This window comes from Protopterus annectens, chromosome 11.part0, assembly GCF_019279795.1.
Source record: "Protopterus annectens isolate FY-2018-M chromosome 11.part0, PAN1.0, whole genome shotgun sequence".
Lineage (NCBI taxonomy): Eukaryota > Metazoa > Chordata > Ceratodontiformes > Protopteridae > Protopterus > Protopterus annectens.
Genome location: NC_056745.1, coordinates 1345740005 through 1345767692, shown reverse-complemented (window position 1 = coordinate 1345767692; position 27688 = coordinate 1345740005). Strand labels below are relative to the sequence as shown.

The window sequence follows — 27688 nt, the reverse complement described above, 5'->3', positions numbered from 1 at the left end:
TTGCCATTAGTGTAGATCTAATTAAACGATTAAGTGAACGATGAATGAAGATCTTAAGTACGTCTACTAAAAGGTAGGTATGGCCAGGTATCTTATGCACCCTATAATACGCTGCATATGATTATTCCTATGAAATGATATCTGTGTAACACACCCTCTCTCTCTGACTATCAGTATAAGTGCAAAAAACAACAGGAAGGAAGAAGTAGCATTAGTGTTAGAGAAGATGACAAGCATTAATACTCTGACAGCCTTGAATCAAAAATAACTCAGACTATAAATGTAGAGCATGCTTAATAAGGGTAACATTCTCATCCCTATAGTGCCAGAAAGAAGCAGCACAAGAGGTGGCAATAATTTAAATTCAAACATATAAAGATGCCAAGTGGTAAGAATATTAAGGTCCTCCCTGACTATCTGACTTTGCAAGCAGTTCATACCTGTATCATATCCAATACCTAACAATCACGGATGAAAACATGTTCACTCATCCCGTGCTATTTGTTTCTATACCTGTGACTCATATCCAAGCACATTCATTTACACTGCCAGCCTGTTCCACCTGGCTATTTTCTGTAAGAGAATCATCACTTCTAGCCTTTAACCTATATCAACACTGCTATACAAGCTACAGCTCCTCACATTTTTTTAAAGAAAGTGGACAGTTTAAATTCATCCAGTAATACTTTTAAGGTATGCAGAGGTAAATGTTGTACTCTCCTCTGTTGCCTTCCTCCCCAAGTGAAGTAAATTTTGAGTTTTCTGACCCTAAACTTGTAGGAGTTCTTTAACTGACCTAAAATCATCACACTCAATCACAACTAGACTTCAATCAAGGACAGCACAGATGACAGCATGTGGGAATTTAGCAGCAGGCAGTATTCAAACCAGATATTTAAATTAGTGAGTAACAATCTGCTGTACAGTTCATAGCAACATATCAGGTCTGATGGTGGTAAGAAATTAACTACACTTAAAATACTCATCAGTGCAAATGCAGAGATGCTACTATTCCTAGTTTAGTTTTTGTGTCACACACAGACGCACTCGAAGAAACAGTCCTAGTTCAGCTTAGACACAATTCAACAGTGGAAATGTTATGTGATGCAGAGGGCAAGCTGACTTCCCAGCTAATGTGATCCAATTTCTAAATTGCACTGTGGTAAAGAAGCATTGTAAGACTGCATGTAAGCCCCCCACCCACCCGCCAAAGTATGTACCCACTGCATCATTTTTTTTTCCCAGAAAACTTTTGCTAATGAGATAATATTTGGTATTGTCTAGTTAGCTCTACAGGAAAAGATACAGACAGTAAATCATTACTTACATGTAAACAGCATTGCTATTGTTGCTACTGCTCCCAGTACGAGTGATAAACTTACAGCAGTTATAACTAAAGAAACACATGAATCTTGTGGTATCTCCATATCTAATAGTAAAAGAAAAATGGAAAAAAGAAAATTATTAATACTTCATGTAGCAGAGATAACAAAAAATAGTTACATTTCACAAAATATTCTCTTTTGGATGATAGCTACAGAACTTTAAGGAAGCTACTGGCAATAATTCTGTCAAGACATGCTGTGGGAGAGGTCCAAATCCTGTAGTTTACAGTTTTGTAGAAAATTCTGAATTTTATAAGACTGGGGTGGTCTCTCCAAAATCCTGCACATCCTCCAGAACTTGACAAAAATTACACCAAAGTATTTTGTGGTGAAACTCATCGGACATCTGCATTTTTATCATTTTCTACAGCATTAATGATTTCAGAACATATGGAAATGTGACTAAGGTATGTATTATGGCATCCACTGCTTCTTAAAGTCTGCATTAAGTAAACAAACAACTGACGGTCCAGAATGATAATTCCCGTACATACATCTTCATAGACTAGAACTGCCACCATCCTGGAACACAAATTGAACCCTTCTTAAAGGAACAGTACTACTACTGCTTCCCTCTACCTTTACATGTCAAAGTTAATCAAATAAGCAAATATTTAACCAAAGTTATACTTGGTTAAATTAGAAAACTAACACAAAACAGTCATTCACATTCAAGGGGAACTCTGTGCAACTATATTTACCTCTGCATTAGATTGGCATCAAAACTAACTTTTTTATTTTTTAGGTAAAGGTTTTTATTCACTTTTAGCATCTTTTTTTAAACAAGAAACATCTTTATTATGTTATCACGTATGACACAGGCAATCATACATTTATATAAATGAAAACAAACCATACTGGCATAATTTTACTTGCAAACATTATACATCGCAAACCACATTGACAATTTTAGTTGCAAACATTATACATCACTTACAATCTATCCAGTCATTGTCAGTCAGACATCACATGGGTCATTCAAATCCTGTCTACCTTTAAATCTCATTTCTTCTCTGCAAGTATTGTTCCCACAATTCCCATTTTTTCTATGCAATTTGCTCCTACCCTTTTCAAAAGATCCCATTTCCAGTTGTTTTATCTGTGTTAGTATATTCACTACTTCTGGTACAGCTGGTTTACACTTTCATTTCCATTTTCTAGCAATTGCTTTTTTGGCATTCACCATTAGACTCAGCAAGGCCTTACTATGCCTAGGAAATTCCAATTCTGTGTCACAGATCAAAAAGATCATGTCCTTAGTTATGCCAATTTCCTCACCCAGTATCTCCTAACAGAGTAGTCTGCAGAGAATATTTAAAGTCTGTCAACTCATTACACTCCCAGAAAATATGTTCCCAATTACCTCCTTCTTCCCCATCACATCTCCAACATTTGCCATCTACCAGAGTAAATTTGCTTTGGAGTCTACTTGATGTATAAGAATACTCATGTAAACTCCTCCAAGCAAAGATCCTAAATCTTATAGACTTTGTTGCATATTTAGGAGACATGCATATACCCCCCTCAGTGTTTCTTTGTGAATTGCTTAACCAGTCTGTTTTCCCAATCCTTTCTAACTTCCTCTGATTGATTTTTATAGTTATCCAATATTTTATATGCTCTACTAATTATTACAGCAGCTTCGGTTTTAGATTTTACTAAAAACTCTACCAGTCCTGATCTTTCACTTAAGATCCCCCTATTTCTTCTCTCTGCCTTTACTCTTGATATCAATCCTTGACAGGGAAGGCAATTTCTAGTCTGCAGTCCAAATAAATTCTTGGCCTCTTCTCATTCTACTACATTTCCCTCTCTAATTATTTGCTCCCAATACCTTTGCTCTTTTGTCAGTTTTCTCCAATACATTCCAGCAACCATCTTGTCTATTATCTTTATCCCTAACTGCAGTCATCCCTATTAGCAAAATCTCCTTTCTCCATTCCTGTACTGGATTAGTTCTTAGACTACTTTCTGCTACTATTCCAATTATTCCGTTTTTTGTATTATCTTTTGTTTAGTATCTTCCAACATATCCTTAGCTGTCACACCAGAATCCTTTTTAATCCATACTCTTAGGTACTTCATTTTAACATGTCCCCATAAATACGAATATTGCTGAACCAATTCACTTGTGGGTACAATATTTACAGCTATTGCCTTTGTTTTACTTCATTAATTTTGCACTCTCAAAAATTTGAAACTGCCTCAAAATGTTCCACGACAATGAAATGTCCTTTTCTGGTTTATCAGGTATAAAATAATATCACCTGCAAATACAGCCAGATTTTCTTGACTGCTATACCAATTATATCCTTGAATTTCTGAGTCCCTTATTTTCTTTGCCAATGGCTCTCAATACAATGCAAACAACAAAGGGGAAAGAGAATATTGCTGCCTGGTTCCTCTGCTCAAACAGAAATTATCATAGAGGAATCCACACACTTTGATTTTCACCTCTGATCCCTTATATATTCTCCTAATCAAACTTATAATTTTATCAGGGAATGCAAATGCTTCTATGGTCTGCTCACAAACTCCCAGCTTACTCTGTCAAATGTTTTCACTGCATCAAGACCCACCAACAACAGTGGTATTTTCTTACATTCTGCATCCTTCTGGATCATTAATGTTCTGTTAATGTTGCCAAATGTTTGCCTCAATAAAACCACACCTCTATCAAGTTTGTCATCACCTTAGCCATTACAGGCATAAACCCTTTATAAACATGATTTAGGATTAAAATGGGCCGATGTGAAGCTGGATCTGATGGGTTTGTACCCTCTTTAGGTATTACAGCCACAACCACCACTTTCTTTTAAGATGTTGATGCTTCTCCTCCTCTTAAAATACTACTAAACAAAATCTTCCAACTCTATCAGTTTTTGCCTCCTCGCTTCCAAACTTCCACAGGAATACCATCTATTCCTGGGGATTTTCTTATGGCTTGGTTATACATCACCATTTTTATCTCATCTCTGTCTATCCTGTTATTAACCGTGTCTTATCTACCTCTAACCTTGGCATATTTAATTCTTCCATAAACACTTCCATTTGTACCTTTTCTTAATTTCTATATTTCTCTGCTTTATACACACTTTCATAACATTTCAGAACTATTTCTAGTACCCATACAGGATCTCTTATCTTCCTTGTTATAGGCTCTCAAAGCTTGCTGACAAACATTTCTACTTCATGTTGCCTGAGTCGTTCTGCTACAAGTTTTTGTGCTGTGGAGTTATCAAAAAACATTTGCAATCTTTCTAAACTCATGCATACTATGGAGGCAATCCCTTATTTTCTGTTCAGCATTCTGCAAAATTTCCTCTGTTTGGTCTATGAGCTTCCCCTATTCTGCAATACTAACATTTGTCAATCCCTCTAAATAATTCTTGTCACTTCTTAACCATTTTATTTCTCTTTTATTTCCACTCTTTTTTTAAACTCCACTTTAATTTTATCCCACCCCTGGCTATATTTTCAGAAAAAAAATTGTCTTTACTAATAACTCCTGAATAATTTCCACTTCCCATTCCTTAAATTCCTCTCTTGTCAACAGATAGGTGGGAAAGCAGCAGGGTCTCATTTTTATTTCATTACCCTACAATTTTATTTTGGAAGATGGTCTGAAATAGTTATTGGATGCGTATCAAAACTTTCAATGAAATGCTCATGTTCCTGTGAAATGTAAGTTCTGTCTAGCCTAGCACAGTTTTTGTATCAGGAGGAATAATATGAAAATTCACTCCAAACTCCTACTACTGAATTTACATCTTTCATGCCAATTATTTTCATAAATTTCTTCAAAAATCTACCTTTCTTTGTTACATTTCCCTTCTGAGCCCCCCCCCCCCCAAACACATCTTCACGGCAGCAAATCAAATTCCGGTCCCCACTTACAAGTAATATTCCCTGCTGAAAGCTGATTATTTTCCCCAGAATTTTCTTACATTATAGCAGTTTTAGGTGGAATATAAATACATGCCAGTGTAATCCTCCTCCCCTTTGTCAGTAGGCCCTTACTACTGCAAATCTACCATTATCTTTTTTTATCCTCCTCTGTCTTTATACAAGTACTCCTTTTATTCATTTGCCCCAGGTATTCCGCTGAATAACCACCCTGAAAACCTTTCTTTATTAAATTCAGATGTTCTATTCTTTCCAAATGTCTCCCCATGTATCACAGTTATCTAAATACATTTTAATATAGTTCACTTCTCTTCCCTTTTTGTATACATCTGTGAGACCATTTACATTTAATGATGATACAAAAGTGTCATTATGTTCAAATGTTATTATTCCCACCTTTTATGTGTACCAGCTTTTTTGTTAAGTAACTAGTTCTAGCTTTTTGAGTTACATGCATACACTAATGCCTGGCAGGTTGATCTTTTATACAGTTGTTTCTTGTCATATGTATATCAGCCTATGTCACATCTTACAAAACTTTGTTTTATTGAAAGCCCTAAAAAACACCCTCCAATATCACCCTAAAGCCTATTAATACTAACTCACAAACCTATGTACATCTTCAAATATTGAAAATTTCCCCTCCTAATAGGAACAATTGTCCCAAACTGACAGCCACGCTTACAAACTTGAGTTAACCTAAAAGGAAGGTTATTCATGGTAAGATGCATGTACAGCCTATGCTTCTACTAAGTGCTGTCTGGTTTTGTCTTACCTTTATTGCCTTCCCTGATAGAGAAAACACTTGAATGCTTTCAGAAACATTATCTTCTATACAGTGAAAGAAAGTATTTAGAGGAAATAACTATTTTATTGCTTTTCATAAGGCTGTCTCCACGGAGACATGAGAACCAGATAGAGAGTTGCTTCTACAAGCATTTATTTATTTTTAGAGGACAGCTTTATTATATTCATTGTTCTTTTTTATTTGCTTTCTCTTAACTCATTACATCCAAGTGATGCCTCCAAGTGCATCTGCAGTTAACTCTTATTGACGCCTCTAGGCATCAAATACTGCTTGGACATATTTGCACCATTAGTTCCAAACCCACTCTATATACAAGGTTTTAAAAAAATTCATCTTAAAGCTTACACAATGGCAAACTCAACTGCATTAATATTTGACCTCTGTCTAGTGCTGGTTAATATTGTTTTTATGATATTTATTTATATAGATATCATTTTCACATTTTTCTAAATATCTCAGCAACCAAGTATCACAGACAGAACTCCTTAGCCTCATATGAATGCTCTCGGCTATATGAATAAAATGGTGCTGACAGTATATATGTAACTTGAGTGATTGCTGAGATACTATAAGTTGTTTTACAAAATATTACAAATGTAATATTTACTGTTTTGTCCGTGACTTCTAAAATTCAGTTTAAGACCTGGAACCTAAAGAATGCTACCACTACAAAAATAGTTTGTGCTGAAGACTTTGACATTTATACTTTTATTTCATATGATTCCAGACACATGGACATTTGTTTGAAATGTGAGGACATAATTTGATTCTGTCAAAAGGCTTAGGCTCTGCCCATTGGCAGTTACAGTGCAAACCTGCTGAGCTTCATTAGACTGAATGAGTTAAAATTTGTTATTCGATCAAGCCAATGGCCATCTTTATGTAAGAATGATAAAAAGCACATACATTTTTTCTTTTATCATGCTCTTTTGACCAGACTTTTTTTTACACTGCAGTGCCTACATTTCTTAAAACTGAACAAGGAGAAAAACAGACAGAAAATAAGAGGGGTATCTGTTTACTTTGGGGTATCTGTTTACTTTAGTACCTCCATTATACTTGAACATAACTGAGAAAACTTTACTTTAAAGCATGCAGATTATACCATACATTATAAAAATACTACTGTTAAGAACATTTTATTTTACTTACAGTTAATTCTCTCCCTCCTCTTCCCCCATCCTAAGTGTTCTTCCAAACATTAATGACATGAAGTAGGACATAAGCTTTAGAGTCCCCTACAAGTTTAACAAAGTCATAAAGGTCCAATATTTCCAAGTTTTCTTGTTCTGTCATGTTTTACAAATATAATCAATGTTCTGTAAGCTCACATTTATTTGTCAGTTTCCTAGTTGCTGGTTTTATTCTTGTTCATCTCCAGCTCCCAAATCCAGTCTCTGCTTCATTTCCAACTTACTCTCAGTTCTTCTAGTCAACTCGTGTTTCTTTTTCTGTTTAAACACTGGAAAAGGTTTCACTGGCATAATCTCTGTGCGGTCTTTATTACCAGAATAACAAGAAGCAGAATCTCCTTCTGTTTCACAGCTCACTTTTTGTTGGACAAACTTTTGTATTTCCTCTTTAATATGTTCTGCATCAAAAAATGACTTTATCCCTCCAGGAAAGAATATTCTGAAGATAGCTGGGTACAGCAGTTTGGATCTCACACCTGCTTCTCGACATAACCTGATTAGTAGAATAAATGTACTCCTCTTCTGCTTGTAAAATGAGTAACCATTTTCCACAAACACTCCACTGTCTCCCAGTTGTACTACTTTGTCCTTCTGCCACAGTTTTTCCAGAATCAACTTATTCTGCTGGTAGGATTGCATCTATACTACTAAAGTTTTAGGCTGCTTTCTCATGACCAGGCTTGGAGCATATACAAGATGCGCCCTTTCCATTAACAACACCTGCTGTGGAATACCAGTCTAGTTGCTTATTTGTGCTTTCATAAAATGAATACAGTCTGTTCCTTCCAGCTTCTCTGGTACAGCAGAAAATGTCAGGTTTTCCGTACATGCTCTGGCCTCTAATTCTATTATTTTTTTTAAACATCTCTTCTTGAGTAGTCTCATTCAGCCAGCAACATGCTCTGTCCTCTAATTCTATTATTTTTGAAAACATCTCTTCTTGAGCAGTCTCATTCAGCCAGCCTTTTCTTCATTTCAATCTCTGAATTTTGCAAGCAATGTTATCACCTCATCTGAATATCTAGTTAAAGCTTCTTCCATTTTTCCCAGAACTTTATTTGAGTTGATATACTCCCATCAGTATTTTATTTATTTTAATCAGCTCTGAGTACATTTGACTTATTCTTTCCTCTAAGTTACTGGAAGTCATGTCTTACACCAAAGCTGGAGCTTGTTCTGCTTTTTGCTTAAAAGCTGCAAAATTCTTCCATCAGTGTTTTTTCCTCACATTTTGTCATTGATATTCTTTCAGGTTCTCCGAATTTCTTTCTTTTTTTTTTTTTTTGCTGGCACCCAGGCAGTGTACTTACTAGCCAGTCACTGAAATTTACCCAAAGATATGAGCTTAGTGTCTTCTCTCTTCTGACTTTCTATTTTCACACTGGGAGAGTTGAAATTAAGCTGTTATTCAATGTGCAGCCATCTTGGAAGTCTTCACCTTGAAGATCTTGGCCTACTGCAGAAGATTGGGGATGACATAAGTAGCCTGACAACTTGTAGTGTGAAACAATACTAATTGTTCAGACAGTAATGCAGAGTATTGTTTGATTTATCATTATTTGTCAATAAGAGAGAGATAGCAAATGGTTTGTATGGGCCCTAGACCAATATCGACGGTGGAGAAAGTACTACCTTTGGTGATGAAAATTGAGTGGAACTGGAAAATTCTACCAGCCTTCCCTGGAAAAAGTGTGACTGCATGCTTGTAAAAATTTGTTTAAAAAGCAATTACTGTGGAATACGGGCACTGCACATTACTGAATTACATGAGAACAGTCATTCCATTTTCTGCAGTTTTATCATTTAATGTGAGTGGCTAGTTAAATGTTATTTTGTTTTCTTCCAGTATTCTGACTTCACATCACTCCAGGGTCACATTTATATTAGAATTTGATTGTATTTGGCTTACTTTTCTTCTAAATTATTGGAAGCCATCTCCCATACCTAAAGCTGCAACTTGAACTGCTTTTTGCTGAACAGCTGTCAGCTGTAAAGTTCTTCCCATCCAGATAATCTCCTTCCTTTTTCCAAATTTCTTCTTTGCTGGCATCCACACAGTATAGCTACTAACCAATAAATGAATTTTAAATTTGTAAAATTGTGCAGTCTTTTTAAAAAAAATGTCTTATTTTCACACACAAAGAGCTCTAATTAGCATGCTGCTTATTTACCTGCAGTCTTGTACATCTACAGCTTTCTGACTGTGCATGCCCATTTTGGTTACACTTAATACATTTAAACCCAAGACTTTGGCAATTACAAGAAACAGTGATTTTCCCTTTACCTGTGAAACCTGGTGTGTTGGCTTAGGCTGCCTCCATAGATTCCCTTATACCAGTTTTTAGTGCTGGGCACCCTCTTCCTTCACAGTTGCAACCTGTTAGCTAGAAAGAGATGCCCATTCCTCTCTGTCATCCTGATCAGTGTAAACAGTTCTGGTCTGCCTACAAAATCCTCATAGCTTCAGGTAAAGTACTGAGGCTTGTTCCCTCACCAATCTGCAAGCATTTCAAATGTGCAGAACTTACATTCACTCACCCATTTCTATATTAGTAAAGATAAAATCATCAGCTGAATGGACTAATATTGGCAAAATTATGACAGAATGGAAAAGTATGATGAACTAGGGGCAGCAGAGTGATTGTGGAAAATGATTAATCACTGCACATCAGGCAAAAGAGAAGTTAAGTTTATCCTGGAAATCAGGGGATGTCAAGAGGTACATATGAGAGCCAAGTTACTGTATTCAGCTATTTTAAGAATATTTCCTTCCTGGAGGATTGGCAGCTATTTCCAGAACACTTTTTTTCCTGGAGGATGGAAGCAAAACAGACTAAAAATGTATAAATAAGTTAAATAATACTTAGCTTCTCAATTATCTGTCAATAAGAAAGACCTAGGGCAGATAGCCTAGTATGAACCTATGAACCTATGAACATTGCCAATGAAACCTTTTCTCTTATTCAAAGAAAAATGCTCGAGATATAGAGGAATCGAGAATATGTCGAACTTGACACAGAGACCACTTTTGGGTGATCACAATGATCAGTAAGACCACCAGCAACAAATTGAATTTAGTGAGCAAGTAGAACTACAAAACACAACTCTAGCTAGATACACTTCAGATATGAACTGAGGTTCTTCAAAAAGAAGTGTTAAAAATGGGTGGAAAGGCAGGTAAAGGATAAACCCCATTTCATGTTACTAATGATTAAGACAACACTGAATGAATTCAATAAGTGACATTAAGTAAAACATTTTTAATGAATAGTTTGTTTCCTGAAATAAACTGTGTCATTTTGCTATTACTACTAATCATTTCTATACAGTATGGCGAGTGAGATTCTAAATGTAAAGTGTGTTTTTTTTTTTTTTTCAGTAACTGATGAATATGCTAGTGACATTAAGGTGAAAAAGTACAAGATAAGAATGGCTGGAAAGCAGAAAGTTAAAGTTACTACAATGTTGTGATCTGTGCTGTGTGGGGAGGATATAAGCATGTATTGCTATTACATACATAACTTCTCTTATTTTACAGAAGATGATATCTAGATTGATGATTCTTTAAATAAGAAAGCTTAACCAAAAATACTTAAAATGAGAGAAATTATACAAATGTGACAGTGGCAGTTTTTTCTTGCATATGTAAAGCAACAAGATGAGTTTTTCAAACAACACATGCTTTTTGATGAAGGCAAGCAGACCATGCACTTTTTGGCAGCTAATTGTGAGTGGTCTGGACAGATTATTCAGACTGACCTTTTCCTTCAATCTGCTAGGTACAACTCAATTAACTTTTAGAAAAGTTCTGGGTTTTACTGTGAAGTTCACTGAAAATAAAGCTTAAAGGATATGAAGTTTGGAGTTGTGAGAAGTGAATAGTTCTACAAGCAACTGTCTTATCAGTTTAATAGAGTTTATTTAAGCTTATCCAGTGTAGTTTTGTTAAGGCTGCAAGTTAAACTGTTACTGGTTGACATTTTTTTTTCACACCAGGGAGGAGAGGAGAGGAGAGACAAGAGAGAGAGAAACTGAGTAAATGGGAACATAGGCCCTAGCATGCACATAGGTATGGTTAACTTTAATTTTGGAATAAATAACAGCAGCCATCATTTAGAGTAACTGCTTCTACTTGCAAGAACTGATTTCCTTTTTGGAAAGTGTGTATTTTTTGTGTGTTTGCCATAAGTTAAAAAGAAAATGTTTTTTTGTTTTTGAAAATGTAGATAAAACCTGACATAGCATAATTATCAAGATGTTTACCTTGCAGATACAAGGTGCAGGGTTAAATTCTCACCTCTTGGATAACGCCCCTGAGGTTGTTAGCTTAGTAATCAACTAAGTATTTTCTTCTTTGTTTTTTTTTTTTACTGAAACAGAGAGTCTGGAAAATGTGAAATGGGTTTAATATAGATATGAAAAAGCAACTACATACAAGATCATCTTGACAGCCAGTGTGTATATGTAAGCTGCAAAGTGGAAACATATTTAAAAGAATTATCATACATAACGTGGGAGCAATACCTTATAATCAGACTGGTTGCTTTGACCAATATTAATATGGCATACAAGTGGCATTACAAGAGCAAGCAAAGAGCACTAAATTACTTAAAATATATACTTTACAAACAGCAATGTTAACTGGTGATGTAAATGTACAGAATAACCAAGAATTTGACAAAGGAAGGACTGCAAGGTGGATATTAAGTGGAACACCAGGGACAATTGGAAAGGGGAGTAACAATACATATTGTGAGAGGGGGTCCCAACAGTGACAGAAGAGGGAAAAAAAATACAATGATAATAGGCTTGTTGTAGAAAGGGGTTATTTCATAGGAGGTTACTAGACTAATGGCCTTAGGGCCTTTACAAGCTTAGCCATGTAAAAACCCTGAGTACCCCAGTTGACCATAGTTAGATGGTCGTTTGCAGAGTGACGTGATCAGCACAGAGTACCCCCTGTCCATGGCGGCCACAGGTGCCACCCCCGGAGTGAATTTGCAGTTTCCCATCCAGTTGTCAAAGTTGCTCTTAAATAGGGTCACTGAAGAGCTCTGCTTCACTTGAAGTAGGAGCTTATTCCAGAGGAGCAGCAATCTCTGGGAGACATACCTGTCTCTTGCGCAAGTTCTATTAATATCTCGGGACATGTTGAGATCGCTGGAACAAGTGACTCTTGCCCCATTTAATTTGTGGATGTGCAGCATATCCATAGGGCAGGGTCAGAGATTGCTCTGTAAGCAAGGCATAGGTCACCTCTCAGCAGCCTGTATGATACAGAGTACAGTGATAGGGCTTTAAGTCTTTCCATGAAGGATCATGTCTTGGAGGCCCTGAATTTTCTTGGTTAGAATCCTCTGTGGTCTCTCCAGCTGCTGCAGGTGTCTGGTGAGGTGAGTACAATGCTCCCTTCTGTATGCAATCAGTACAAGTCTCAGTGATTGCGCAGACAACAGCATCTTCCAAGGTGAGGAGTGCTTCCAGGGAGTGCAGCTTACTGTTTAGGGTCCTAGCGTTAAGCAGCATGACCTTGAGTCTGTCTCTGGAGTATTTTTCCACATCAGAAGTTTTGTTGTTTTGGCATAGCCTAAAAACAGGCTCTATGAGGGAGGCAAGTGTCTTTGCCAATATCCTAAAGCCTTGAGGAGACAGGTGAAGGCCATTTCTGGTGAAGAATCGAGGTCCGTCAACCATGTCTTCCCAGGTGGACAGATACTAGATCCCCTTGGAGTGACACTGGGAGCTAAGCAAATTGTTAAAAATCAATATTTTTTCCTGGGCTGTGGCATCATCCTAAGTGAAGGCAGAATGCTGGTTAGGGCTAGTCTGACTGTTCCACATAATCTGAGAGCTCTATCATGTCTTTCTTCATACAGTCCAGAGAGGTACATATCAAGTCATTCACTCCAACAGGTACTACAACAGAGTCATAATGGTAATTACTGCTGAGTGACTTGAGTGCGTGACTTGAGTAATTCCTGGTTTGTGGTGGATCCTGGCACCAGACAGGCAGTTGACCATGACTTTCTCGTTGTCTAGCCTGGTGATATGGATGTTTGTGTGTCTTATTACTGAGTCGCCTATGACTATGAAATTTGGTTTGGAAATGTTTTTCTTAAAGGGCTTGATTGCTGAGACACTGTTATATATGCTGCTATGTGTACTGGTTGATTCTGTTTGTGCACCAGTATGTGAGGGTTGTTTGCATTTGGTAGGACTCTGGTAACTGTTGGTAAGCTCTTGGTGAGTACCTCCATGTATGTGGGTTTACGTGTCTTGACTTTATCTTCTGTAAGAGGAGAGGTGTGTGAGCTGACAACCTTTTTGATGTCTTGTTTTTTGTTACATGAGAGCAGGGTTGCCAGATTTCCAACTGGCCAGGTAGGGACAAAAAAAAAAAAAAAAAAAAAAAAAAAAGGTCTTTCACAGTAAAAAAAAAAAAAAAAAAAAAAAAAAAGAGGGACTTCCACGCTAGGTCTTTAATGCGGAACATCAGAGTTCCGCATTAAACAAAAGTAGCTCTGTGTTTTGTTTTTTTTTTTGACTGGCCTAGGCCAATCAAAAATAAACAAACACGGAGCTACTTCTGTTTAATGCGAAACATCGCAATTCTGCATTAAACAGAAGTAGCTCTGTTTTGCGATTTTTTGATTAGCCCATATACCAGTATACGGGCCAATCAAAAATCGCTAAACACGGAGCTACTTCTGTTTAATGCGGAACATCGCAGTTCCGCATTAAACAGAATTAGCTCTGTTTTGCAATTTTTTGATCAGCCCGTATGCCGGTATACGGGCCAATCAAAAATCGCTAAACACGGAGCTACTTCTGTTTAATGCGGAACTGCGATGTTCTGCATTAAACACAAGAAGCTCCGTGTTTAGCGATTTTTGATTGGTCTGTATGCCGGTATATGGGCCAATCAAAAAAAAAAAAAAAAAAACCAAAGTGGAGGCTGCCCGGGATTTAAACCGGCAGTGCGGGACTCGGGATCAGGCTGCTGATCTCGGGACAGTCCCGCCCAAATAGGGACGTCTGGCAACCCTGCATGAGAGGACCGATTCAAGTTTCATAGTATAGTGAAATCTCTCACATACTGTATTTGTTTATTTTAGGAGCAGGTGGTTGTCAGTATACATGAGGCAATTGCTACATTGCCTCAGGATCCCCATATCAATCAGGCTGCCTGCAGAAATGTTAAGAAACTGACAGCCCATAGCAGCAAGTAATTTCTGGTTTGTGGGAGGGCAAATGATCAAAAATTGCAATGGGATTAGCAGGGTACTTAAAACTATGTAGGATTAGCGAAGAATGTGGGGCGACAATTGAGTGCTTAGCTGAGCTCCCTGCAGTGCAGCAGTGTGCAACCGAGTTGCCCAAAAGGGCAGCAGGGAAGCCTGAGAGGGTTTCAATGAGTGGTGTTCAGGGGGAAAAAATGTGATTCTAGTGTTTGCATCTAACAGTTCTATCACAATCTACCAACAGAAACCCCCCTCACAATGCCTTTACTCCAGCAATCTCCAACTCAGATGGGTCTTGAGCTACACACTTCTCCCACAAGGGTGCAGTGGGGCCCTCAATGTAAGACGCTTGTTTTTAGTACTCAAGTGATACCAATCAGTCTAGATTCAGCAAGTGTTAATCTAGTCTGTGCTACTTAAGGCAGAGGAAGCAAAATAAAAGTACAGAATAAGTCAGTCACAGCAGCAAAAACAATATAAAATGTAGCAACAATTCAGTGAAATACAATACACAAGTGCAAAAAAAAAAACAGGCTTACGTTATACTTGTGGAAGATTTCAGTGGATGCCTTGGAGTCTCTTAGATGCACTTCAGATCTCTGGCTAAAAACGCCAAACTCTGAACAGCTCCTCCAAACTGAGCCATTGATAGGTTCAGTGGTATATATTAGGCTAATGACCACCAGGGCCCTTATAAACATTGCCGTGCAACAAATGTGACTCACAAATTTGATTTATATAGGTGGTAATTTACTGACTGCCTCTGTCCATCAGAGACAAAGGAACCTGACCAGTGGTTTATTTCCGATTACCCATCCATTGATACAAATTGAACTCTGCTTCACATGTATGGGGAGCCTGTTCCAGCGAATGAGAATTCTCTGAGAAATCTCTCTCTGTGTCTCCAACATGTCCTATTTATGTTGCAAGCAATATTAGGGTCTTTTAATCTGATAGTCCTGATACTGTTTGTTTTGCAGATGTGTGAAAGGTTCATCAAAACAAAGTCCAGGGATGCCCTGTATGCCATGCGAAGATCACCTTTTACAAGTCTGTATGATACATCAGCTTAGGATATTGTGTTTACTCCCTGTATTCTTTTTGTAAGGAACCTTTGTGGATGTTCCAGTTGTTGCATTTATCTAGTCAGGTACATACTGAAGGGGGCATTATATTCTATGATGGGTCTGATGACGACCGTGAACAGTGGTATGATGACATCTCTGGACCTAGATGCCATTTCTTTGCTTATAAGATGAGCAACATGGAAGGATTTTCTTACTATCTTGGACATATGTTGGTTGAGGGCTAGGTTACTATCTATGAGTTTCCAGATTCCTGACACATGAATCAACTTTTAAAGATGTTTTACTGAGGATGTAGTTACCCAGGGTGGTAGACTTCCCAACATATACTATAATGCATTTCTTGGTACTGAGCTTTAAGCCATCGCTTTGGCACTAAACATTTATCGCATTAGACCTTCTTGAAGGGTGTTCTCATCTTGGTGGAATTCCATGATTGCTCCCAGTTTGTAATCAGGAAGAAAGAGAGCAACAAATACATTTTAAAAGGTTGGGGGAGTACTGGTATCTTGTAAGAAAGCAATCGAAGCAGTATTACCAAAAATAAAAAATAATGTTAAGATACAGCTTCATACGGACCCATTTCATTTTTTCTGATTATAAAGTGTTATATTAAATAAGAGAATGACAAAGGTGATACCAAAAACAAAAGATGTTTGCTGGCAAAGGCTGTAATTGTGGCCATAGTCCTTGTGGTGTGACCTTTTGTCTTAGATTGTAAGGGTAAACCCCTTTTACTGTAAACAAACATAATATAGTCTGATAAGCACTGAGGAAAAGTAACCTTATCAACAACTTTGCACAATTTTTGTTTGGAGAATACCACATAAATTGATCAGATTTCCTGAAACGCTTAGCTCTATGGAGAAAGAACCAGAGCTGGTGATTGATGTCCATCAAATGAAGAATGTATTCACCTTTATTAGAAATTTGTGGAAACAAGACTGGTAGATTTATATCCTGATTTAGATTAGCTTCAGATGCAATCTTATGTAGGAAAGAAGCATTAATCCTCAGTAAAACTCTATCCTTATGAAAAATCCAGTAAGGAAGTCTGCAGGAAAGTAAGTGAATTTCTGATATAAGCTCAGCTGAAGTGACAGGCACCTGAAGTATCGTCTTCCAAGACAGAAACTTCAAGTCCACTGTTGCCGCTGCCTTAAATGGTGGCTGAGTCAATGCTTGTAACCTAATAGCAATGTCCCAAGGGGGAGCAGGATATCTGACTGGAAGCCGAAGAAGGAAAAGTCCCTTTTAAAAAGGTTTTGAAAATCTTCAACAAGGCAACAGAGAGTGGTGTTCTCCTATGTGAAAACTAGAGGTGGCTGCCAGCTGTACATTGATAGTTGAATAGCTAGATCCATTGTAAAAAAAAGTTCTGATAAAACCTCTAAAGTGGAGAAATCAGGTTCTGACCTTTGACTAGAGCCCAAATTGAAAACCTTTTCCATTTGCTATGGTACACCTTAGTGGTGGCATGTTCTTCTGCGAGGCCGATAAAATCTGAAAAAATGAGGGGGAAAGCCTGGCATCTTTGGCTACCCTTAGAATTGGAGGAACCAAGCTGTTAACTTCATGGCTTTCTAATCTGGGGGAGTTAGTCTGGATGGGTGAGAGAAAACATCTGGATACTGATCCAGTTTCCAGAGAGAATATACTATGAGGCCACAGGAATGGAAACCATGTCTGCCAAGGCCTGAAATGGCAGTGAGGATCACCTTGGCCTTGCACATTCTTGCTCTGTGTATAAACTTGTTCATTACAGGCAATGGTAGAAAGGCATAAAGGAGACCTAAGAGCCATCTATTAACCACAGCATCCCTTGGTGACTGTCCCTGTGAAGGGATCAAGACAAAGTAGCTGCTGTACTTGTGGTTTAGATGAGATGCAAAAAGACCACAGCAAGGCTGGCCCCAGGGACTGAATATCAAGTTTATTACTGTTGGATTAAGGGACCACTCATAAGGCATTAGGATAGACCTACTCAATTTGTCCCCTAGAAAGGTGGACAACCCTGAGACATACATTGCTACAAGAAAGTGATGTTAAGACATTGCCAATCACCAGATTCATGGCTTTGTGGCATAAAGGGTAAGAATGGCTTCCTCCCTGTTTTTGTTGATGTACCAGACCACTGAACTGTTGCCTGTCTGTCTGTACTTGAAACACACCACTGGGGAGACAGTCCTGAGAGGCTGCAATGCTAGGAAGACTTCTACGTGTGACCATGTGCCCTGAACAGCCTTCCCTTCAAAATACAACGCTCCTACACCCTAGAAGGAAAGTGTCTTTTGTCACAACTGCCACTGGGGAACTTGCTTTGGAATGGTCTTCCATTTATCATTGAAGTAGCCATTATCCACCAAGATAAAGCTGTCTGCAGATCTTCATCAATTTTACCATGGCATGGACTGGATAGATTCTTTTGAGACTACTACACTGTTAAAGTTCACTGGAGAACCCTCATAAAGTATCTGGTGAAAGAAATTATGGGAACTGTGGATGCCATAAGATCCAAGAGTCGAATGATCAACCTTGCTGGAGGACACAGGTGATTCTGAACTTGCATGACAGTGAGGCAAAGAGAGTGAACTCTGGACATTGGAAGGCATTCAATCTGTAAGATTGTGTTCAGGTAACATCCAATAAATTCTACCTATTGAAAAGGCATAAGCTGACTTTTGGGGATGCTGACAGTTATCCCTAGCTTCTGCAACAGTCAGAGCAAAAAGTCACGGTGGTGTGACAAAGAGACTGCTAGTCATAGCTGTGAGAAGTTAGTTGTCAAGGTATGGGAAAACATGGATCCATAGTAGGCACAAGTGCACTACCACTGCTGCCATGACTTTGGTAAACACCCAGGGGTCTGTAGCGAGTCCAAAGGGCAGAGCTCTGAAATGACAGTGGCTTGCTGTCAGCCAGAAATGGAGAAACCACCTTGAATGCTTCTCTAGCTTCACATGATAATATGCATGTTTGGGGTCTGTCAAGCACATTCAATCTTCCTGTCTCAGGAGAGACGAGATGAACTGTAGCATGACCATATGGAATTTTGTCTGCTTGACATACTAATTCAAATGATTCAGGTCTAAATTTGGCCTGAGGTCACCTCTTTTCTTGTGCACTAAAAAGAACCTTGAGTAGACTCCAGATTCTATCTAATCTGTGGGGACCAGCTGGATGATTCATTTCTTCAGCAGCTTGAAAATCTCTGCTGTTGCAAGTTCACAGTGACTGGGTGGGATGTTGGAAACTCTTCCATTTGACACAGGAAAGGGAAAATGGTACAGAATAACTTCTTGAGATAATGTTTAGTACCCATGAATCTGTGGTTATGTTTTGCCTGGCTTGTGGGTACCTAGATAAGCATCCCCCGACTGCCTCCAGAGTGTAGCAGTCAGACAACCCTTCAGGAATGCTGGAGAATGGTCCACAAAAGCTCTGATTCTGCAGTCTGCCCCTGTCCTTTGGGCAATGTCCACTACTATTACTGCCTCCTCCTCCTCCTCTGCCTTGAGAGGTTCTATCTCCAGGAGTCTCCTGGTAAGGAGACTGTGATTTCCTGAACCACATCTTTCCAGCTTGCTGATTCCTACAGTAGGGTCTCTGGGACATGAAGAAGTGGATGCCTACTACAGATAGTCTTACCATCTTGCTGACTCCTGGTGAGTGTTTCTTTAAACTTTGGGTCTGAATAGAGTAGGCCCATCAAAAGGGATGTTAATGAAGAATGTCCTGAAGCTTTCTGCAAAGTCGCAGTGGCAGATCCAAAAATGCTGGCGTATGGCAATGCCATTGCCTGCAGCCCTTGCTGTACCATCAACTGCTTCAATAGCAGATGCATGGCTACATTTGATGAAGACTGGAGGGTGGTGAGCTGGGAATCCACTGTCTTCTGGCCATCCATTGGTAATACACCTGAGAGAGGCTTGAAGATTTCCTTTGTCAAGTTTCTCTGAAATCTGGTGACATCAGCTAGATAATACAGTACCTTGACAGCAAAGGTCACTGAAGCATACTTCTGTTTCCCTAAAGAGGCCCATTGCACTAGACTCTCTATTAAGGGGATGGGCTGAGAAACTCTCTTCAGATAGTTAAACCACAAATGAAAAGGAGGTAGTGTGCAAGGGAACAATAACCAAAAAGAACACAATGGCACACTGTGGTCCAACCCCAAATAAAAAAAAACGACCACACAATAAAGCCCGAAAGTCGCTCACTTTATTGTGGTTCAATAAAGTGAGAGACCTTCGGGCTTCATTGTGTGGCCTTTTTTTTTATTTGGGATTGGAATTCAGTGTGCCATTGTGTTCTATTCAGATAATTCTTTTCTTGTGGCCGCTGCTACAAGCATCACATCTACCAGAGGACCCTTGCTCCAAAAATTCTGGTCTGCGGGGCAGAGAGAATTTTGCCCTACTTCTTGGGGATAACCTACACCACATCAGAGTCCTCCCGTGCCTGTTCAGCCATCGGATCAATGGGCAGTACACCACCCATGAAGAAAATGAGCTGGACCCAAAGGCTTCCAGGAACACAGATTCATCAGGAGAAGAGCTAACTGTGGACAATCCCCGTCTCTGTTTCATCAATTCCAGAATCTTGACAAAAGTGATTTCTTCATAGCAGACTGTTCAGAATCATACTGGGAGCTAACAGAGCTGGAAACCTGGGAAGCCTGTGAGACCAACTGTCCCTGTCTGGCAGAAGGATAAGAAACAGAAGCTGATCCAAGCTAGGGTTTGGACAGAGCTAATCTTAAAGACAGCACTTCTTCCCTCAAATGCACAATCGAAAACTTCAGGTGGCAAACGAGATCTGAGATAGTAAGGTGAAGACCAGAGAATTATGGGTTGGGAAGAAAAAGCTTGAAGATCAATGTCACGGCTGGATCTGATAACCTAGAGTTAAATCTGATGAAACTATACATCGCTGATCTGACAGCTATGCATTTATGTGGTTTTGTGGAGGGTAGGCAAAAATTTGATAACTTAAATAGAAAATGATGATCTAAACGAATCAGAAATTTGTACCTTGGGCTCTCCCAGACACTGCCCCCCCCCCCCCCCCCAAAAAAAAAAAGTTGAGGAACAAGTAAACTGTCACAGCTGTTAACAGTGGCTTTGAATGAGCTGATATATACATACCTTCTGCAATGCCATTTGCATCCCCCAAAAGCCTGCATCTGGGGCAGCCGCCCCCTTCAACTTGCCCTACCTACAGTTCTGCAGTAGGCCAGTGGCAGCATTGGTAAACCCTGACTGAGTAATAGGTTTAAAATGGATAACAAATAAAGGGTCAGAGCTTGCTGACAAGCTAATCCTGAAATGAGGAAATTGGAAGGGTTGTTCTCTTTCCTCTCTGCTACATGCTTTACATTTAGAGCCATCAAAAAAGGAATTCATAAATTCAGGGATGCACCATGTGTGGTAATAAAGAAAAAGGATTATCTGCAGATGATACTGATATTATTTTGTACTTGATAAATCCAGAAAAGGGCATTTCAATGATGTAGAACATTTTAGAGTTTCAAGTCTTTTGGAAATATAAAATAACTGAAAATAAAACAAAAGCTATGCACCCATGCCTGAGCTAGTTCAGCAATATACATACTTATGGGAATTTGAGAGAAAGTATTTAGGTGTATGGATTAAAGGGGACTCTGTTATATCAGCTTGTTTTCATTGCATTCTTAAAGATCTCTGTGCTATTTATCTTTTTTCCAGCACTAGCTTAGTTTTTTTTTTTATTTCATCTTTTTTCCACTGCTGTAAGGACTGCTGTTCTGCATTTGTAGTACTCTAAATACAGTATATCTACTGTTTTCAGTGCTTTTAAGCATCTAGTTTTGTGTTTCTCTAACACCTGGGCTCCAAACCAGTTATTTTACATTAAGAGGGTCAAAGTCTGCACTCTGGTGGCAAGAGAGGGCTGATCACCTGTCTGAGCTAGAAATTGCTGGTGGAAAGCTTACTGTGTGCTTACCTGATTGGCCTGTGGGCATACCTAGTTTAAAACTTGTTTTTTACTGCTTGTATACAAGCCTCTCCTTTAGCCGATGCTACTGTTCGAACAGTGGCAGTTAGTGGTGACCTGTACATATGCAATCACTACAAGTCATACTTTCCCTATAAAAAAATACCTCTGAAGTTTTCCACAGTCCTACGCTACGCAAGGAGCAACTAGTGTGCTAAGCAGAATCGTTGGATTTAGTTAGCTCTACATTACATTACTACAGCACTCAAAACTATCAATGCTCAAACAGCAACTGGTTTGCTCACTGGGCAAAATCACCATATAGATTCAATGTAGATTACACTAACTAAGCATAGGTTCATAGGTTCATACTAGGCTATCTGCCCTAGGGCATTTATAAGCCTAGCCAGAATGTGTTTGGCTTTCGCCACCCATTTTAAATTTATTTTGCTATGCCCTTTTTTGAGGTTAGTATACTGTGCCTCTAACAGTGACACAGAAGTGATACCCGGGGTAAACCTACTATCTCCCATCCACTCATCAAGATTCCTCTTGAAGAGAGTCAATGAGGGACTCTGCCTAACCTGGACTGGGATTTTATTCCAGAGTGAAGGGAGCCTCTGGGTTATGAATCTGTCCCTCCAGCATGTCCTATTTATTTCAGTGCTGAGGTTCATAGTTTCATAGTAGTGTACTAGGCTATCTGCCCGGGGGCATTTATAAGCCTAGCCAACAGTGATGTGGCTTCCATACCCGTATTATATAGTTGCGCCTCTCTAGTAGTGACACATGTGGGACCCCATTATTTAGTAAACTATACCTCTGTCTAGTAGTGACACTGAGGTGACTCCCGGGGTAAACTTGCGATCTCCCATCCATGCATCGAGATTTTTCTTGAACAGTGCCAATGAAGGGCTCTGTCTCACATGAACTGGGATTTTGTTCCAGAGTATGGGTAACCTCTGTGTTATGAATCTGTCCCTCCAGCATGTTCTATTTATTTCAGTGCTGAGGTTCAAGTCTCTCGAGCGTGTAGCTCGATGGGATTTGGATTTTCTGAGATGCAGCATGTCCATTAATTCCGGGTTGGACATGGCTTTATACGTCAGGCACAGATCTCCTCTGAACAGGCGGTATGCCACTGAGTAGAGCTGGAGTTTCTTTAACCGGGCAGCATATGGCATCTGTTTGCGCTCTTTGATCCTCTTGGTGAGGTACTTTTGGGGTCTTTCCAGTTGCTGTAGGTGTCTGGTAAGGTACATCCCAAAAGGGGCATTGTACTCAATTATGGGCCTGATGAGGGATGAGTAAAGAGGCACGATGACCTCCCCTGATCTAGATGTGAATCCCTTGCATCCATTCCTCATCCGGTTGCAAACACCCCCCCCCCTTCTTTTCTCTTGCAATGCATATATTAAAGGACCTGCAACCATGGATAGGCACTTTCCTGCCATCTCTGCATCTAGCTTGGTGCACATGGGCATTCAGAGGCAATGTAGTAATTGCCTTATGTACACTGACAACCTCTTAATTCTGAAACAGACAAATACAGTATGTGACAGATGTAGTTACACTATGTCACTGGAGGAAAGACTCTCACATACAGACACAAAAACCGCCAAATAGGTTGTCAGCAAGACACACACAGCACTCATTACTCTTACAAAGGACCAGACACATATACCCACATATGCGGAGGTGGTCACACGTAACTTACCCAAATCTCAAAGGCCTCTCAGATGCAGTCTTCAGAAACTCAGCATACACACAAACAATACAACTCCCACCCCAACACATTACACCACACCTCTTTGTGTCTCAGCTACCAAGCCCATAAGCCATAGCACATACAACCCAATATTTTGATCATAAATCAAATCAAATGAAAGAAACTTTGTCATTTAGGAAACACAAGTGCTACCTAAATTAAATTTCGAGTGTCAGCTCTTTTACAGGAGAAAAGAGACACAAAAAGACAGACATGATAGGTATTAAAGAATAAACAATAACTATAGTAAAAAACTAAATATCTAAGTATCTGACGTACATGCTTGCACACTATTTATTACACTGGACAACACTAACTACTAGATAATTAACACATGAAGATAAAAGTACACTATACACAGAAGTGAGATTGGGTGATATTGCACATAAGGAAGTGACTGGAATTGCACTTGAATGAGAATATATTAATTTTAGTATGCAATACATAAATAGAATCACTGTATGGGAAAAAGAAAAAGAATGAGAGTGTAACAATCGATTATAGTCTCGATACATCCAGATTTATGTCTGCATTAATGAGTCTTATTGCAGGTGGATAAAAGCTGTTCATGAGTCTGGAGGTCCTGCAGCGGATACTCTGTAACCTTCTACCAGAAGCAGGTTTATTGAACCAACCATATGCTAGATGAGAAGTGTCACTCAGTATTTTGCGGGACCTCTTTTTACATCTCAGTTTAAACAGCTCCTGTAAGGTAGGAAGACTAGTGTCCATGATCTTTTCTGTTCTTTTTATTCTTTGCAGCTTTTTCCTTTTGGCCATTGTGCTGTTACTGTACTGTACAGTGCAGTTGCTGGTGATAAATGCTCTCAATGGCTCCTCTGTAGAAGGTAATTAGAGAATTCAGAGAGAGCTTTTCTTTTCTCAGCTTTCGTAGGAAGTGTAGTCACTGGTGGGCTTTTTTAATTAGCTGGCCTGTGTTTGTACTCCAAAAAAGGTCTTCTGATATATGTACCCCCAGGAGCTTTGTAGTTTGGACTCTCTCCGATTCTTCACCACTGATCTTGAGGGGCAGGTGCATGGCAGAGCCATTTCTGAAGTCAATAATAATTTCTTTTGTTTTATTGATGTTCAGGTTCAAATTGTTGTTATTGCACCATTCAATCAGGGAGTGGACCTCATTCCTATACCCACTCTCGTCATCACCACTTATGAGTCCTAGCACTGTGGTGTCATTTGCAAATTTGATGATGTGGCTATTGCCAGCTTTCGCAGAGCAGTCGTGGGTAATGATTGTGAACAGTAGAAGACTTAGCACACAGCCCTGGGATACTCCGGTGTTGATTGTAATACTCCCTAAAGTGTAGTTACCAGCACAGGTCATTTGTGGTCTTCCAGTTAGGAAATCGAGGATCCAGTTGCACAGCCCTTTATTTATGCCAAGGTTGACTAGCTTTTCTACAAGTTGCACTAGAATCACCATATTGAATGCGGAGCTGAAATCTATGAACAGCAGCCTGGCATAGTTGTTCTTTTCAAGATGCTCCAATGTGAGATGAAATGCCACCGAAATGGCATCAGCGGTTGATCTGTTTGCCTGGCAGGCAAACTGCAGTGGGTCAAAAGATTGGGGTAGTTACTCCACTGTTATACACAGTGATGTCCTTCTCACCATGCTGGATAAGGAGAAGGTTACACTTAGTTGCCTGTCAGGGGCCAGGATTCAACAGATTACTCAAACACTTAAGTGACTAAACCTCAAGTACCAGTATGTGACTCAGTCATAGTTCACGTGGGCATAAATGATCTGAGACGTACCTCCCTGGACTATATGTCTGCTGCCATTGGTTACTATATAAAGAGAGACATAATTGAGCACTCAGTGTGCGTCACGGGAGGGGGAAGGTATAAGCCTAGACTGATTAGCATTCTAATGTCTCCAAGGATGATGCCACAATGCCAACAGAAAATAACTGACTTTAATATTGGGCTTAGCTACTGGTGTCATTCCATAGGTGTACAATATTTGTCACCCTGGGAGAACATGATTGACAGGTCATGCTGCTTTGCCAGGGATGGTTTTCACCTGTCACCACTAGGCTTTTGGATATTTGCCAAAACATTATCTACCCTTATGGTGCCTTTTTTAGGCACTGGCAGACTTCCAACATAGCAAAATTTACTCAGGATAAGCTAAAGGTATTACTGGTCAATACTAGGAGTCTCAACAAGAAACAACACTCCCTGTAAGGACTCTTCACCCTGGAAAATGCTGACATCTGTACAGTAACTGAAACATGGCTCAAAGCCATAAAAAACACCCCCAGCAGTGCACTGCTATAATACCATTCATATGTTCTGATCACTGTCTGCACATGAAAGGGCTAAATGTGAAGGTGTATCCAATGATATAAAGGATAAACACACCTCAACACTAGACAAAAAATATGACATGCTTGAGCAACTCCATTTCCAACCATAGGAAAAATTAATTATCATATCCTTAATAGCTACAGGTCCCCCACCATGAACTAGAAAACGCATATATCATAACTGGATTTACTAGAATCATTTACCATTCAGCCCAGCACCATATTCAGGGTGATTTCAACTACCCCTCCATTAACTGGGAAGCATACATGACAGCTAACATGTAGACTTAAAGATTTCTAGACTTTGTTAATGCAAATGCCTTGGAGCAGCTAGACTGCACTCCCATTAGGGGTGCAAATATCCTAGAACTGGTACTCACAATTATGGGAGAGTGTTGCATCCTCCCAAAGTGTGATGTCCTCCCTGGTTACATCAGATCACAAAGCAGACTCTTCAAATAAATATAAAAATAAAAACCCCCACCTAACCTCAAAACCTTTAAGAAATTTTCATAGGCAAACTACCTCCTATTAAGTGACAGCATATCTAGTTTCCAAGCTCACCCAAACCCAGAAAACGCACAAGCCTATGCGGAGGTGTACACAAAAGTCCTGTATAGCCATATAAACTGCATAGAAACAGCAGTACCAGACCGAAATAAGCCTAGGACAAACTGCAAAAACAAGCCACTTAGTATAAATAGGTTGTACAACAAAAGAAAGAAAATCCTGTCTAAAAGAAAGAATGTGCACAACAGAGCAAGAACTCTCTCATTAGTCTAAATAAGCAAATCAGGGGACTAAGTCAAGTCTTCAAAAGCAAATCAAATTTTGAGGAAAAAACAGACTCTCAAATGAAGGATCACCATAAGGCATTTTTCAATTATGTCCACAATCGTAAGGGCAACATCCAACAATGTGCAGAATTAGTTGTAGACGGCATCACCAATTTTCATTCAGAAGATATGGCAAATCTGCTGGCTGAAAAATTCAGCTCAAACTTTACCTCCCCATTACCTCCCGATACCCCCCAAAATACCCCCACCATTCTTCTAGCAGTTATTACCAAAGAACAGGTTGCCACTGCACCCTCTAAAGCTAAAAAACATGACTCCAACAGGTCCCAACAATTTCCCAGGATGCCTCTTAAATAGCTTGAAACAGGATCTTTCAGGCCAATTAGGATCTCTGCTTAACCACAGACCCATAAGTTTGACTAGCCTTATATACAAAGCCATGGAAAGAATAATCATGGACCTGATAAATAACGGCACACGAAACTCCAAACACTGGACCCAACCCAGTTTGGCTTTGTCAAGGGCAGGTCATGTCTGCTCAATCTAGTGGACCTCTTTGAGAAAGTTGCTAAGGCCATGGATGAGGCTAAAACAGTGCATACTGAATACCTTGAACTAGCTAAGGTATTTGACACAATTTCCCACTTGGGTATTACAGATAAACTCATAAAACTGGGCATAAATTCCTATGTCACCAGAAGGATAACCAAATGGCTTATGGATAGGACACATGTTGTTAGAGTGGGTGAATCCATAGCCAGTGGGTGAATCCATAGCCAGCAAGAGGCCAATTACTAGTGGTGAGCCACAGGGCTCAGTGCTGGGACCTCTTCTGTTTGGAATATACTTCTCTACAGTCAAGGCTAATGTTGAAAGCCTTTGGCTGACTAAGTTTGCTGATGACCGCAAGCAGGGTGCAATCACTGAACCCTCCCAATGACATATATATATATATATATATATATATATATATATATGTATATATATATATATATATATATATATATATATATATATATATATCCTTCAGAAGGGCTTGACTCAGACAAATGACTGCTGTCAGACCCCTGGTCTAAAACTAAATGAAAAAAAAATCATAATCATACCCTATGGGAAGTCAAATACCCCAGCAAATTACAACATTAACAGCACATCCCTAAAAGTGGACTTAGAGTTGATAGATCAAGGTACGCAGATAA

The 27688-nt window shown here is 39.2% G+C and overlaps 1 protein-coding gene across 1 annotated transcript in view; it reads right to left on the bottom strand.

Annotated features, from left to right (window-relative positions):
• Positions 1–27688, bottom strand: part of LOC122815072 — a 630978-nt gene that overhangs the window by 159432 nt on the left and 443858 nt on the right. The window contains exon 4 of the mRNA XM_044087316.1: positions 1328–1429. Coding sequence (XP_043943251.1) covers positions 1328–1429 — 102 coding nt within the window. The remainder of the gene's footprint in view (positions 1–1327; positions 1430–27688) is intronic.